Source organism: Gadus morhua, chromosome 4 (genome assembly GCF_902167405.1).
Source record: "Gadus morhua chromosome 4, gadMor3.0, whole genome shotgun sequence".
Lineage (NCBI taxonomy): Eukaryota > Metazoa > Chordata > Actinopteri > Gadiformes > Gadidae > Gadus > Gadus morhua.
In genome coordinates, this window is record NC_044051.1 from 3463723 (window position 1) to 3479215 (window position 15493).

The window sequence follows — 15493 nt, forward strand, 5'->3', positions numbered from 1 at the left end:
AAGTAGGCACGGTGTGGTTCGATTAAACAAACCAATTAGATTTGATAAATCGGTGAATCAATGACATGGTGATCAAATGGTTCACCGGCATTAACAGGTTGAGTCTCAGTGGACGTGACGATGGTAGGACCACCCCACTCACCAGCGTGCTCTTCTGTGTGTCGGCCAGCTTGGTGGCGATGAGGTACTGGACGGGCGCCAGCAGGAGGATGACAGAGGCCCCGATCAGTGCGCTGTAGCCCAGCAGATAGTGGAGCAGGATCACCCCCATCACTATCTGAGGGAGGGAGGGGGAGAGGGAGGAGGGAGGGAGGGAGAGGGAGGGAGGGAGGGAGGGAGGAGGGAGGGAGGGGGAGAGGAGGGGAGAGGGAGGGAGGAGGGAGGGGGAGGGAGGGAGGGAGGGAGAGGGAGGGGTGGAGGAGGGAGAGGGAGGGAGGAGGGAGGGAGGGAGGAGGGAGGGAGGGAGGGAGGGAGGGAGGGAGGGAGGAGGGAGGGGGAGGGAAGGAGGAGGGAGGGGAGGAGGGAGGGGAGGGAGGGTGGGAGGAGGGAGAGGGAGGGAGGGAGAGGGTGGGAGGGAGGAGGGAGGGAGGGAGGGAGAGGGAGGGAGGGAGAGAGAGAGAGGGAAGGAGAGGAGGGAGGACGGAGGAGTGAGGGAGGAGGGAGAGGGAGGGGAGGGGGGGAGGGAGGAGGGAGGGAGGGAGGGAGGGAGGGAGGGAGGGAGGGAGGGAGGGAGGGAGGGAGGGAGGGGGGAGGAAGGGAGGGAGGAGGAAGGGAGAGAGAGAGAGGGAGGGAGGGAGCGAAGGAGGAGGGAGAGAGGGAGGAGGGAGGGAGGGAGGGAGAGGGAGGGGAGAGGAGGAGGGAGGAGGGAGAGGAGGGAGGGAGGGAGAGGGAGGGAGGGGGGAGGGAGGGAGGGAGGGAGGGAGGGAGAGGGAGGGGGAGAGGAGGAGGGAGGGAGAGAGAGGGAGAGGGAGGGAGAGGGAGGGAGGAGGGAGGGAGGGAGAGGGAGGGGGAGAGGAGGAGGGAGGGAGAGGGAGGGAGAGGGAGAGGGAGTGAGGAAAAATATAGAAGGACAGCTCCACACACACAAACACACATCGAGAGAATGAGAGCCATGCTCTGTCAGAAGGAGGGGGTAAGTGGCATTCACCTGGACGGGCATGGCCCACAGGTTGGGGCAGAGGAAGAGGAACCACATCAGCTGGTTGGTTTCTATGGCGACCAGGTTGTTGATCTGCCCCAAGGTCAGCTCGCCCATGGACATGTTGGAGGTGGACAGACGCAGGATCTTGTTGTAGATCATGGCCTGGTGGGTCGATAGGAAACAAAGACCCTCATGTATCGCGTGCCTCACTCGTCTGCCTTATCGAGCAAGCAGGGCTACACAATATGGGCTGCCATTCCCTCTGAGAGGGAATATTTATAGAATATATTCATTTCTGAGACTGCGGATCGAAAAAACGTTCATAATGAGGTAGAATGCATCTCTTCTCATTAAGACCAATGCCTTTTTAAACCTCGTTAATAATCAGGATAATACGTTCATTTTACAATCGGGACCAATCTCAAAGTGTTACAAAATAGAACAAATAGACTCAACTAAAGTAATTATTTAATCCTGACACTACAGTATGAAGGCGGCCGAGGAGTTTGAACTAATTCAAATTAAAATTAAATCAACTCATCCAACACGACCACACCAATCATGCCACCCTTCACTCCTACGTCCCGGCAACGACATTCTCCGACGTTCCCGGTTTTTTCCCGGCGGGCTCACCAGCAGAGCGCCGCGGAGGTTGATGCCCGTCTCTATGGAAACGTAGTAGGAGGCCTGGAGGAAGGTGCGCTGCAGGATGAGCGCGAGGAAGAGGAGGACGGCGAGGACCGAGGTGTTCTGGAGCAGCTCGGTGGACGACATGAACTCCACGCCGAAGAAGGTCTCCTGTTGTTTGGGTCAGTGTTGAAAATCACGATTATTCAAAACGATCTCTTTTTAGCGTTGTTCTCAGCATTTCTCTCCAAAAAAAAAACACTTTGTAACGGAGCACTTTGAAATTTCCCCTTTAAAAAAAATACACAAACTGTTCAAATAGAAAATGTTCAAATAGAAACTAAGCTTGTCTCCAGCAGTTCTCTGCCCTCTGTGGGTTTGTTAGAAATACCACAACTGCTATCAACAGTCCAGGGCAAAGAGTGCATTGCGTTGAGTTTATCAGGGGTTGTATATTCACCTGTCGCCCCCCCCCCCCAATAAATGAAGAGAACATATGATACAGATTAAATCACAGAAAGTGGGTATGGTGTGCGGGTTGAGAATGAAACTCATACGCTCTGGCCGGAAACTATTGAGACGTTGGCCACGTATGCATAAACATGGTGCACAATGCACCGTGCACTGTGTGGCGCACATCCCTGTCAAAAAGGGAGAGCAAGAGAGAGAGAGAGAGAGAGAGAGAGAGAGAGAGAGACAGAGAGAGAGAGAGAGAGAGAGAGAGAGAGAGAGAGAGAGAGAGAGAGAGAGAGAGAGAGAGAGAGAGAGAGAGAGAGAGAGAGAGAGAGAGAGAGAGAGAGAGAGATTTTCCATCTGCCACTTGGAAATGCGAGCTTGGCATGTGCACACTCGCACCGTTCCCACTTGATATGGGCCGGCACAGACCACTCAAACTCTCTACCGACCAACCCCCCCACCCCCCCCCCCCCCCCCTCCCCCTCTCTCCACCTCCCCCCCCCCCCCCCCCACACACACACACACACACACCTCAGCATGCCATCATGCCCTCTTCAAACCAGGAATGCCGGCTTTTTAGGCCGAACGAATAACAAGTGTGTCCAGCGGCGGCCAACACTAACACAGGACGACGGGAAGCGTTGGTCGAGTGCTTTATTCCCCGGGGGAACCGCGGGCTCTGTTCTCTGTCGCGGCGTGAACTTCACACACATTTAGGTTTTTCACCTTCTTCGCTTCTGGGAACGACTGGCAGACACATCATAAAACATCACTGTTGTTGCTATCTGGCACTTCCTCTCCCTCGCTCTCTGTCTCTCTACCTCTCTCTCTCTCCCGCCATTTCTTTCTCTCTCTCTCTCTCTCTCCCGCCATTTCTTTCTCTCTCTCTCTCACTCTCCCGCCATTTCTTGCTCTATACCTCTCTCCCTCTGTCTTTATCTCTCTCTCTTTTTCTTTCTGTCTCTCTTCCATTCTCTCTCTTTTTCCTCTCTGTCTCTCTCCCAGCCTCTCTCTCTTTATCTCTGTCCCGCTCTATCTCTCTTCTTTCCCTCTCTCTCTTCGCCCTCACCATGTTTCTCGGCATGGTTCTATTGCCAAGTGCAATGTCCTCTTGAGCACCATAACGCATATAAAAGCTGCTACCTTGTTCCCAAGTGTATGGTTCTACAAATAGTCATCAAAGAATGGACTTGGGGGTCAAAGTGGGCTCTACCACCCCTCTAACACCCTGTTTTACTAGACCCCACTTTGTTTTGTCGAGGAGAGGAAGCAATAACCGGCAAATCGACAAAATCTTTGGCAGGGCTAAGATAGCGTCGTTTATTACGCCTACTTCATCTTAAACAAACATTCACTCAGCTGCACGGTTTAATAAGAAGACTTCGGGGATATTTCTATACAGGAGAGGTAAGGCTGCCAGGACCTGAGGTGAGGCGTCGCACACTGTGCACACCGCTGGAGGACAGGTAGGGAAACGCACACAAAACACCGATATTGTACAATGTGTTGGAACAATAATGGGATGGATTCAAGAGTCCAATGATTCAGCTGCTGCTTGTTACTTTTATGTGGATTGTTGGAATGGAAAAAACACTGGAGGTGAAACAGAACCAGCGATATAAGAGGAATTAGTCGGAGGGCTGTAAAAACAGCCCCTCTGTCTGCTTCTATGGTCATGTTTTTCAACCTGGAACTCGTAAAGATCTTCTGTCTCCAAGATCCTCCTGTGTGTGTGTGTGTGTGCGTGTGTGTGTGAGTTGCTGTGTGTGTGTGTGTGTGTGTGTGTGTGTGTGTGTGTGTGTGTGTGTGTGTGTGTGTGTGTGTGTGGTGTGTGTGTGTGTGTGTGTGTGTGTGTGAGGCTGAGTTTGAGAGAGAGCGAGAGAGAGCGATTGTAACAGCGAGCGAAGCGAGAGCGAGAGAATATTATTATAAACAAGAACTAATAAACATGCCTGGGACTAAAGTGATAATGGGTCTCAAAATGACAGTGTTTTTATGGTGTGACATGTAACACACATACACTCACACACACCATCAAACAGTGGGGTGGTCCAGACACCCAAACCACTGTTACAGGTAGGGACACAATCAGAGAGTGTGTGTATGTGTGTGTGTGAGCGTGTGTGTGTGTGTGTTTGTGTGTGTGTGGTAAAAAAAACAATCGCATGAAGGTGTGATTTCAGAGTTTTCGGCTTTCAAAATCCATGAGACTCTAACTTCACATCTGAGTGCGTGAACACACACACACACACACACACACACACACACACACACACACACACACACACACACACACACACAAAGACACACACACACACACACACACACACACACAAAGAGACACACACACACACACACACACACACACACACAGACACACACACACACACACACACACACACACACACACACACACACACACACACACACACACACAGAAACACACACACACACAGACACACACAAACAAAACGAAGGCTGATCCAGAACCAGGCAATAGGAGCTTGTGACCTTGGGCAGAGCGCTGTTGTTGCCGTTCTTCAGGTTCTTCACGATGCCGGCGATGCAGAGCGGCCCCGCGAAGCCCAGGAGGTCGGCCAGGTAGCGGAAGGTGCTGCTGAGTAGGATGGGCCGGCCGAACGCCTGGTACACCGAGCGCCAGATGGAGGGAGAGCGCTCCGGGTCCACCGGGGTCTGGAGGGGGGGGGGGGGCAACGGGCGGGAAAAACGGAAGGAGGAGTCGGTCGGTTTGGGTTTCAGGACTCGGGGGGAGCGGTTTTGTCGCAGTTTTTTCGCCGACGTGTTCGCTGACTAACTCAAGATTCAAGATTCAAGACGGTTTTATTATACACAACAATTACAGAGCAGTCGCTGGCATGAAATTCTTTAGTCTTGGGCTCCTCCAACAGTGCGATATAAAAGAAAGTAAAAGTATAGGAGAAACACAAGTAGGAAAGCTGAGACTTAAATAATAAAAAAATAAATATAATAACAGTAATAATGGTGATAATAATATTAAAAAGTAAGTACATAAGAGGAACACAAGTAGGAGAGCAGAGACCTAAATGGAAAACTAAATAAATGTAAAATGTAAACAGTTTATCCAGATGTCGACTGGTATAAAGTGGCAAGTTATAAAGTGTTATAGTGGTGAGCTAAGTAGCTCAGGATCAGATAAGAGCTTTTCTTCACTGTCTAATAAATTAAATGAATAATATATTTTGTTTAATAAATTATATATAATTCTATTCAAACTACTGTAGAATATTGTTTTATTTTTTTATTAAAATATTGGTTTCCAATACATTAAATAAGGAAAGAACACAAATAATCAGAAGCAGTATCGACTTTATTTTATCCCTTTTAGTTCTCAAACTACACTAGAACAGGCTTTTCTCTGCTGTATCAGAGGTGGAGAAACAACAAAACAAAAAAATAAACTTAATTTTTCGGAATTGTTTTTTGAACTTTTTTGGTCAAAATATTGTTTAAAAAAGGGAAAGATGTGCCCCACGCGGGGGGGAAACAATTTATTTTGTAGTGGATACGGCATGTCGCTCTATCAACAGAGCCCTGCAGCCACCACTGGGGAATGACGCGTTATGGGGAAGATGGACTGCCTCATAACAAGAGCCCCGTCTCAAGTGAAAGGTTGTTTGTTTTTCAGAGAGAGAGAGGCTCTTAGCGTTCTCAGAGATCAGGCGTTAGCTTTACTTGATGATTTACACAGCAGCGGAGAGATTAATCTGGGTTTTAAACCTCTGTCTGCATCTAACCACTTAGTGTAAGAATTTGCCCTTGAGTGATTGTACCTCTCCCATTAGGCCATTAAGGAACTTGAACTGCACCTTTTCAGATAATAGATTCAAATGTGTTTATTCTGTTTTGGCCATTGATACAACACGGTTTCACTTCATCCTGTGAACAGTGCTGTTGTATCTGTATACAATATGTGTTGTGTTTTGTGTGTATATATCGTGTACTGTGTGTTTTGTGTGGATACTGTGCACACACTTGATATCTTGTGTATTTATTTAGTAAATACCCCTGCCATATTACTAGCCAGGATGGCCCCAGTGAGGAAATCAAACCCATGAGCCAGGCACAGGTACATCTAGGGTTGGGTAATTCGAGAAAACAGCCAGGATAGGATAGACTGTGAAAGTATCCAACCAATAGAATCCCAGCCTCCCTTAAGGCCTCTTCCTCTGAAATCCCTCCCCCAAAACAGGTGGTTAGCTTCAGCAATAGGTCTGTGCCATTACTCTGATTATGCGCAATGATCATTTTGTGCCGAACTGATCAATTTGGGCCGAACTAATTGATTGGACATTAATAATAACAGATTTTGTTATTTTTTTGTCAGAGCATTTGATTCATTTATTGCTCTCGGGATGCCATAAAATGAATCTACTACCTCAGCTTTAATACAATTCTCTACCAACCGAGCTAACCGAGCTAACCCCCCCCCCCCCCCCCCCCCCCCGCCTTACCCGCTGGCCTTCGTACGCGTCCTTCAGGCGTAGGTAATTGGTGAGGGCCCTCATGGCGAAGGGAAGCTTGCCAATCTTCTTCAGCTCGATGGGCCTCCGGTGGGCTCCCATGATCAGCGGGTTCATCCACCAGTACGTGGCCTGGGATGAGCAGCACAGGGATTCAGATATAGTGACCCCTTAGCGTGTTTGTGGTTTTGAGAATATCTCCAGTGAGGGAACGTTTTTCCCGATATCATTTCCTATTTTTAATGTTATCAGCTTGATATGGGAATATGTGTGTGTGTGTGTGTGTGTGTGTGTGTGTGTGTGTGTGTGTGTGTGTGTGTGTGTGTGTGTGTGTGTGTGTGTGTGTGTGTGTGTGTGTGTGTGTGTGTGTGAGTGTGTTACATATTCATAATTTCCCATAAAATAAAAAAAAATATTTTAGAGAATTGAATTTATTCCCATCCTGGGAATAGTCCTTCACAAGAAATTGCATGTGCTTACTCATAGGAAATTCCACAGAGACGCACCGAATTGCCAAGAATATCAACATAAACCATTGTGTAGATGTAGAACATGAGACTATTAGATGCTCAGAGAAGATCTGTGTGTGAGTGGAATCATATACACCCTTGTGTAGATGTAGAACATGAGACTATTAGATGCCCAGAGAAGATCTTCGTGTGAGTGGAATCATCTCATCGGGCAGTCAGCACTGGGGCTCTTTCCATTCCATCAATGGAAGCCGCTATTGAAATAGGATCTGCCACTGCGATCAGATGTCGGATCAGGTGACTTGATTAATGTATCAAAAATACAACCTACGTTTCACTGATCTTTCCTCTTTATCGTTCTTCTAAAGCAGCCAACGGTAGGCTGGCGATGTCTCATCGTTGCCCTTATTATTCCACGACATTTTCATCGGATGCACCAATTATTTTATGTTCACAATGTTGCTTGTGGTGAGCTAGACATGTTCTTCTATGTTGACATAATACACTTGAATGTCATATTTCCCAGGAACCTTTCGTCATCACAAACGGGAAGAGGGGATTTCTGGAAGTCCCAAGGACCATTTTCCTGTGTTCTTTTGTGTGTGTGTATGTGTGTGTGTGTGTGTGTGTGTGTGTGTGTGTGTGTGTGTGTGTGTGTCTGTGTGTGTGTGTGTGTGTGTGTGTCCAATGTGTGTGTCTGTTTCTGTGTATTTGTGCCTGTGCCTGTGTGCGCCTGCGCCTATGTGTTTCCTTGCCTGCGTGAGTGTGTCTTTGTGTGCATGCGCATGCCTATGTGTGTGTGTGTGTGTGTGTGTGTGTCTGTCTCTGCGTGTGTGCCTGTGTGTGTCTGTTTGTGTCTGTTTGCGTGTATGTGTACTTGCATGTGTGTGTGTGAGCCTGTGTGTGCCTGCTGTGTCTTTATGTGTTTGTGTGTATGGGTGCGTGTGTCCTTGTGCGTGTGAGTGTGTCTTCACGTGCGTGCGTGCATGTGGTTGTCCGCCTTGGTATGTGCGTGTGTACACACACAGGCATACGCGCATGCCTGTGTGTGTGCGAGTGCGCCTGTGTGTGTGCGAATGTGCCTGTGTGTGTTTGTGTGTGTGTGTGCAAGTGCGCCTGTGTGTGTGTGTGTGTGTGTGTGTGTGTGTGTGTGTGTGTGTGTGTGTGTGTGTGTGTGTGTGTGTGTGTGTGTGTCGGTGCACCTTAGAGAGCAGGTTAACAAAGGGCTGGAGGAAGCGGACCCCCAGGTCCTGCAGGTCTTCGGGGGGCTTCACCTTCTGAGGGTTGGCGAAGAACACGTACTTCTACGAGCAGAACCAGAGGGGGGGGAGAGCGTTAGTTCAGCCGTAACGCGGAGAGGCAGTCCAACTGCTGGAGGGGAAGAGAGGAAACTACGGATTAGGGGAGAAGTAGGGCTGGGGAAAAAAAAAGATTTAATCGATTTTGGATCGATTTAATTTACATTTTGCAATATCGATTCATAGGGCATGAGAATGAGATCGATTTTTTTTTCAAGTTTTTTTCTTGTGACCATTTTTTTTTTTTTTGCACTTTAAGAATACAATGCCTTAATGCAATTTGCAGTGATGGATTGTTGTAGTTCAAGTACACTTTCACCTGCAATTCCTTTCTAATTTCAAAAATGCACTTTTGAGACTTGAGACAGTTTTGTTTACAGCTTTAGTTTAAACTGTCAAATCTACAAGTTTGCACTTGAAACCTGTTGTTTAAGATGAAGAGAAAAAATAAAGTACAATTGTATTTTGTTACACTGTTGAGCCATTTTCATTATTAAGAGCAGATTGAATTGAATCGAATCGAATCGAATCGTGATTAATCGATTCAGAAACGTATGAATCTAAATAGAATCGATTTAGGAAATTGGCCACGATACCCAGCCCTAGTGAGAAGGACTGATTTACGGTGCATGTAACTGAATACAATACAATGCGATATCGGTCCAGTATCATGTGAACATAGGTTTCCACATCAGAAGACTTCCTTCATGCATGGATCAGATTTAACCCTCAAGATCAATCGTGTTGGATAACACAACAGTTGTGTTATTGTGAGTTTGAGTGAGTACGTGTGTGTGCGTATCTGTGTTAACCATGAAATCCTAGTGCTTAACGGTTGTGATGATGGTTCTGGACTCATTTGTTTTGCCCCACATCCCCCACACACACACACCTCGCCCCCCCACTACACACACCCTTTGACAGGTGGAACACAGTAAACCCAGGACCAGGTGTCCCCTCAACGCGCCCCACGTACCCTGACCCTGATGACGTTGACCTCCACCGCCATCAGCAGCCCGTACAGGATGACCAGCAAGGCTGTGATGCAAAACCGCAGGTGACGCGGCCCCACGTAGTACTCAGTGTACTTCCACAGCTTGATGGACTTGGTGATGAAGGCCAGCACCCAGTATATGAACAGGACTGGAGAGTCAAACGGATACGTGGGTCATGTTAATTCAAGTCTAATTGTGTTCATGCTCAGTAGTACCAAATCGCTAGGCGTGATTAGCCATTGCAAACCGTTTTGAAAATCTGCCGCTTCTGACATCACTAGTGGGCGTGTCCACCTAGATGTGTGCTGCATAGATCAGTCTGCCAGTCTACCCAGTGGACTAAAGCAAACGTTGCTCATCTATCCATCATACATCTAGGTGGACACGCCTGGAGGTATAATATGTCACCTTTAGGTCATGTTATTCAAGTCTAATTGATTTCATGCTCAGTAGTTTGAAATGCCTCTGGGAACGTTATCGCGTCACTCTTCTGCACACAGAGTGATCTGTAATAGTTTAGTAGTCATATATAGGATATAAACATATCTAAAACCAAGTCGTTGTTTCAGAAGGTAAAAGTCGAAAATCTCTGTACACCTACAATTATTTCAATGGCATATCGTACAAGCTACACAGATCAGTATTGTGTTGGGCTTGATTAGGTATTGATTCAGTATTGACCAATCAGCGACCGTCTGATTCAGTCCGAACCAATCGTTCTCCTGGCTTACCAAGCAGCAGTTTGGGGAAGTTGGAGGTCTCTATGTTGTGGTAGTAGACCACTGAAGTTGTGCCTGCGATGAAGCCTATGAACGCAGGCATGAAGAGGTGGAGATAGTTTGAATCCATTCCCCTGGAGCAGGAAGGCAACAAGGAGACATTCAGGAGATCAAAAATATAAAACGACCTCTGAATGAGATTAGGTATCTCTTGGGGATATTGGGTTATTATTACACTTTTGTGATATAGGTACATTGGATTCATGTCCGTTAAGCATCAAAGCTAAGCTAGCAATGTAACACTGATACATATATACAATTTAGTCGTAATTGTTAGGTCAATATTGTCAAGCTCTAGAAAAAAGGTAGACTTGGTTTCTGGCAAATATCCCCAATTGTACAGTATCATCCTACTGAAGGCAAGCACATCAACACTGTGTGTTTATTACACACGTTGCACACGTTTCATTTGTTGTGACGCCTTGGTTCCTACGAGGCCCTTACTTGCTGGAGACGAGGCCCTCTGCGAACTCGCACACGTGGACAAATAGCAGCGAGAAGGTGAGGATCCATCGCAGGTTGTGTCCGGGGAAGTGGAGCCATGTGTTGTGGTGGATCTGTACCTTCGAGCTCTGGCTGCCCCAGCCTGACCAAGACAGAGAGGGAGAGAGAGGGTTCAAGTTTGAGGAAACGGTCGGTCGTTAGGGTTCCTGCCTCGCTGAGGAGCATGGGAAATGTAGTTTGGAGAGGGCATGGTGAGATGCGGGGAGGAGATATGAACCCGTCTATATCTCTACAAATGAACGATATCTACATTTTCTTGCATCGGAAAATGATTTTTTTTTTATATTATAAGAACAAACATAACATGTTGCATGACATTTAGGCTACATGTAATTAATCAATGTAGCTTCAATTGAGAATAAAATAACGTTTACAGTTATTTTATTCAAAATAAAATAAAGTTTATGATAAACGCTATGCTGACACTTGATATGAAATATTTGGCCAAAGGTCTCTTCTTTTGTTTCTTTTCTTTTTTCAATCTTTACACACAAGCTGCATAATGTTTTGTTTTGACCACCTTTCAATCTGCACATCGGTTAAGGCTTGAAGAACCTGATTGTTTAAGATGGATATGTTGACGTACGAGAGTCCAAAAACCAAACCTTGTGTATTTTGGAAGGAGCTTAGTTGCCACACATTTTTGCATTGGGGTAGACGGCTGAAACTCAACTGTCATGTTCCTAATGTTTATGATTGTACTGAACCACAAAAATAGTGCCTCTTGAATTGCAGAGCTTCTATCATAGCAACAAGTGAACAAACAGAGCCAATAAATTGTCATTCTTGTACTGTTGGCTGAGCCAAGAAATTGTGCAGCTCTTTCAAATCAAGTCATGGTTATTTATATTCCCCTTATCGCAAACACAGTATGAAACAGGGTACAGCTGAATGGGAACCTCAACTCGGAAGAGGTTGTTTATCGCATATAATATGACAGCGTATAGAAATGCCGCTGTCAAGTAATGGGGTGTATCGGTGACTTGTTATTCTGTGTGAGAAGACAAAGGGATGTGCGTGGGGGTATTTAATGGGATGTATCAGCTCCTTCGTGGGATGCGGGCTGTAAAATCCCCCAACCAGGAAGACGCGATTAGGAAGCCCTTGGGGAAGAGAACCAAGGGCTTCTGGTCAGCAGCCACAGCCCCCATAAAGTAGACGGGGACCACCCCCCCTGACAACCTCACACACACACACACACACACACACGCACACACACACACACACACACACACACACACACACACACACACACACACACGTTTACATTTATAAGATATACCCTCAATATATACATTGTAAAAATGTCCATGCATGGAACATATTTACAAACAGGTGATTTCGCACACACACAAACTCACCCACACCCACACACACACACACACACACACACACACACACACACACACACACACACACACACACACACACACACATGTTTACATTTATAAGATCTATCCTCAATATTTAAATGTTCATGTATGGAACATATTTACAAACAGGTGATCTCGCACACACGCAAACACACACACACACACACACACACACTCTTGTTTTTCAAATATACACCCATATATGCAATGTAAATACATACAACTATAACACAAAGACATGTCCTTACTAGTTTAAGCAGCGTGTACTCATTACATTATTAATGCTAATGAATGATGCTAAATGCATAATGCCTGATGCCAATACCTAATGCTAATTCCGTCATCATGATCCATACCTTTGATGCATCAGCTTATATGAGTTCTCGTTATTAAATACTTTATCATATCATGTACATGGAGTATGTGAATGAATGCCTGCACGGCCATTCAGCTCAGTCACGTACCGATGAAGAGGATGGGGAAGGTGATGAAGAGCAGGAAGACATGGGGCACAAGGTTCAGGGCGTCGACGAAGCAGCCATTGTTGAGCACACCTCCATCCACGCTGTACGAGTTATTCACCTTGTTAACCCCACAGAATGACAAGGCCATGCCACCTGCCTGATTGGGCCACACAAGCCTTAGGGAAGAAGCATAGGCATTGGTGGAGAGCCTTGTCAATCAGGTTAATCAGGGCTAATTATTTAAGGGGATGAATAAAATAAAAATGAAAGAATGAAACAGGAGGGAGGGTACAAGTATAATAAATGATTCAAAGGGAATTCATTATTTTAGACAGAACACATGGAACCTTGACTGTGTGTGTGTGTGTGTGTGTGTGTGTGTGTGTGTGTGTGTGTGTGTGTGTGTGTGTGTGTGTGTGTGTGTGTGTGTGTGTGTGTGTGTGTGTGTGTGTGTGTGTGTGTGTGTGTGTGTTTGTGTGTGTGTGTGTGTGTGTGTGTGCGGTTGGGAGTGTGTATGGTTGGGAGTGTGTGTGTGTGTGTGTGTGCACATGTGTGCATGTGTGCGCATGCATTTGCCCTTTACATTCAACTAAAAGGTACCTGTCTGTCACTTTCTTAATCCCCACTGTGTGTTATTGTCAACACAGAATTGATGTTGATATTACCCATAAACCTTTAGCCATGGGCCGAGGGGCAACAAGATCAGCATACTGGACCTCTGACTGATCAACGATCCCGAGGCCATGTTAGCTCGTAACGCTAAATCCTTGTAATACCCCCCTTGATTTATGATAATGACAGATATCGCTGGCAAAACATGACACGGCAAAACATGACAGCTCGACGTGATTTGTTGTTTTGACTGTGTTTGTGGTAGGCGAATCATTGACAATGGCATCAAATATGATGAGACACTCTTTCATGGATTTCATCCTCTGTGTAAAGTTAGATTCTTTATTGTGTAGCCATGGATTATTGTATCACAACCCACAGTTATTAAAACGAATTAAAACACGCATTGCTTCCTTGTGTGTGAATTGCATTGAGATACAGACATTTGATAGCCTGCTGGGCATTCCTATACACATGCCTAGCACATCAATAAGCCAGAGAAATCTTGCATCTGCAAAATGAATGGTTTATATGTAGCAGTTTAATAAACAACAAGAAATGGGCAGAAGGCAGAAACTAAACTGGGTATACACTTTTTGCAACGCCATCGCCACATATCGGTCGTCAAAACACCGCAGTGCTACACGTATAAGCCATGATGGCAATACCCCGGACCACCACAAACATCTCCAAAAAGCACTTGCAGCAGCAGCGCCCAGTTAAACTTCCCAATTCACCAAAGGCATAAAGATTGTAATTGCTTACCTCGCTTCAAGGTTCAAACTCTCGGCTCTTTATTCACACTCAAAGTCTCATTCCAATGTGGCCACCTATAATGTAAGGATACACGATAGATGAGACAGTGAAGGAGAAAGTATAAGCAGAAACGTGAAAGATACTTTTTATTTTTAGCCCCGCCAGTGCTGATCAGCTGCGCCCCTCGCTCCCTCCCTCCTATCGGGTTTCCAGACTGAAAGGAGTTCAGCGGTGGGAGTCGCGACGATGCCCCCCGTGCCGTAACGTAACGGACCTATCAGTTGAAGATAAAGTGTAAACTTCAACCCACTTTTTCTACAGACTGACTTTAAGGTGTTTTGGTTAAATGAGCGTTTAAGAAGAAAAATATATCTGTTTCGAAACGTCAATGGATTTTTAGGTTCTACTGACTGACTTTTTTTTTGAAGGTGTTCTGGTTAAATTAGCTTTATGAAGGAGAAGAAGATGTCTTTTTCGAAACGTCAATGGTTTATTAACGGGGTTTTACGGTCGGGAGCGCACAGCAACGTAGTGACGCACGATGTAAACACGACGCAGGAGAAGGAGCCACGCGCGGCTGGCGCGCGGAATAAATGCCAATGTTGTCGTAGGCTACTGTCAAACTGACTGTAGTCACGTGGGCGTCGAAGGGTCGCCTGACTAACTGATTATCTATATACATTCAAATGTCCAGTCATTCTAACGTTTCTCAATGGTCATACAACGATATATTCATATTGTTCTGGACAGGTTTTAACATGTTGGCACTTCCACTTGGAAAAACTGCATTGACGGGTTGGCAGGTCGTTGTACACGACGTGGATTTTTTGTCGGTAGAGAAGCGACCGCTAGAAATCAAACACCGTCTGCTCCGACGACCAAACCGACAATTAAGCTCGCTAGATATTGGATACGGGACGGCGTCGCAGACGTGTTCAGTAATGGACTTAAAATAGCATTTTCAGCCAAGACTGAGGAGAACACGAAACCATTCAAACGGAGGTGTTACGTTACAGCGTGAGTTCAAGCAGAACGTTTACAAGCAATACAGCGACAGGGTCTCCTTACCCGCATTCTGACGTGGACGCGCAAGGTGCAAACAACGGTGCGGTCAGGCCTAGCCCACTGGTCCACGCATAGATATCCAATGTATTGTGATATTTGAAAAATCGAGTGATGAATCATTTGTGAGCTTTTTATTAGAAGCGCAGAAACGGCAACGACGTGCCCGCAGCACTGTAGTACTGCCTACGCATGTCGTGTGTGCTTAGAAATCACACCGCGTGTGTGTGTGTGGGGGGGTTACGCGCTCTTCCGTGCACGGACCTTCAGTAATGTCGTGCAGTGGAATGTGGGTCAGTCAGTCAGTCACACTGCCACCGGTCCAGCACTGTAGTGTCCTTGAACTGGACGACGATGGTTAAGTGTGATTTGTGCCCCCATGCGATCGGTTTAAATCATGGCAGCTGAGATGTGGGGAGAGAGAGAGAGAGAGAGAGAGAGAGAGAGAGAGAGA

The 15493-nt window shown here is 46.4% G+C and overlaps 1 protein-coding gene across 1 annotated transcript in view; it reads right to left on the reverse strand.

Annotated features, from left to right (window-relative positions):
- The window catches only part of abcc9 (ATP-binding cassette, sub-family C (CFTR/MRP), member 9), a 59329-nt gene extending 44814 nt beyond the window's left edge, over window positions 1-14515 (reverse strand). The window contains 11 exon segments of the mRNA XM_030353487.1: window positions 143-277; window positions 1148-1303; window positions 1775-1939; window positions 4736-4918; window positions 6718-6858; window positions 8399-8500; window positions 9471-9637; window positions 10221-10342; window positions 10713-10854; window positions 12610-12785; window positions 13987-14515. Coding sequence (XP_030209347.1) covers window positions 143-277; window positions 1148-1303; window positions 1775-1939; window positions 4736-4918; window positions 6718-6858; window positions 8399-8500; window positions 9471-9637; window positions 10221-10342; window positions 10713-10854; window positions 12610-12757 — 1461 coding nt within the window. The 5' untranslated portion in view covers window positions 12758-12785; window positions 13987-14515.
- Between the last annotated feature and the right edge of the window lie 978 nt (window positions 14516-15493).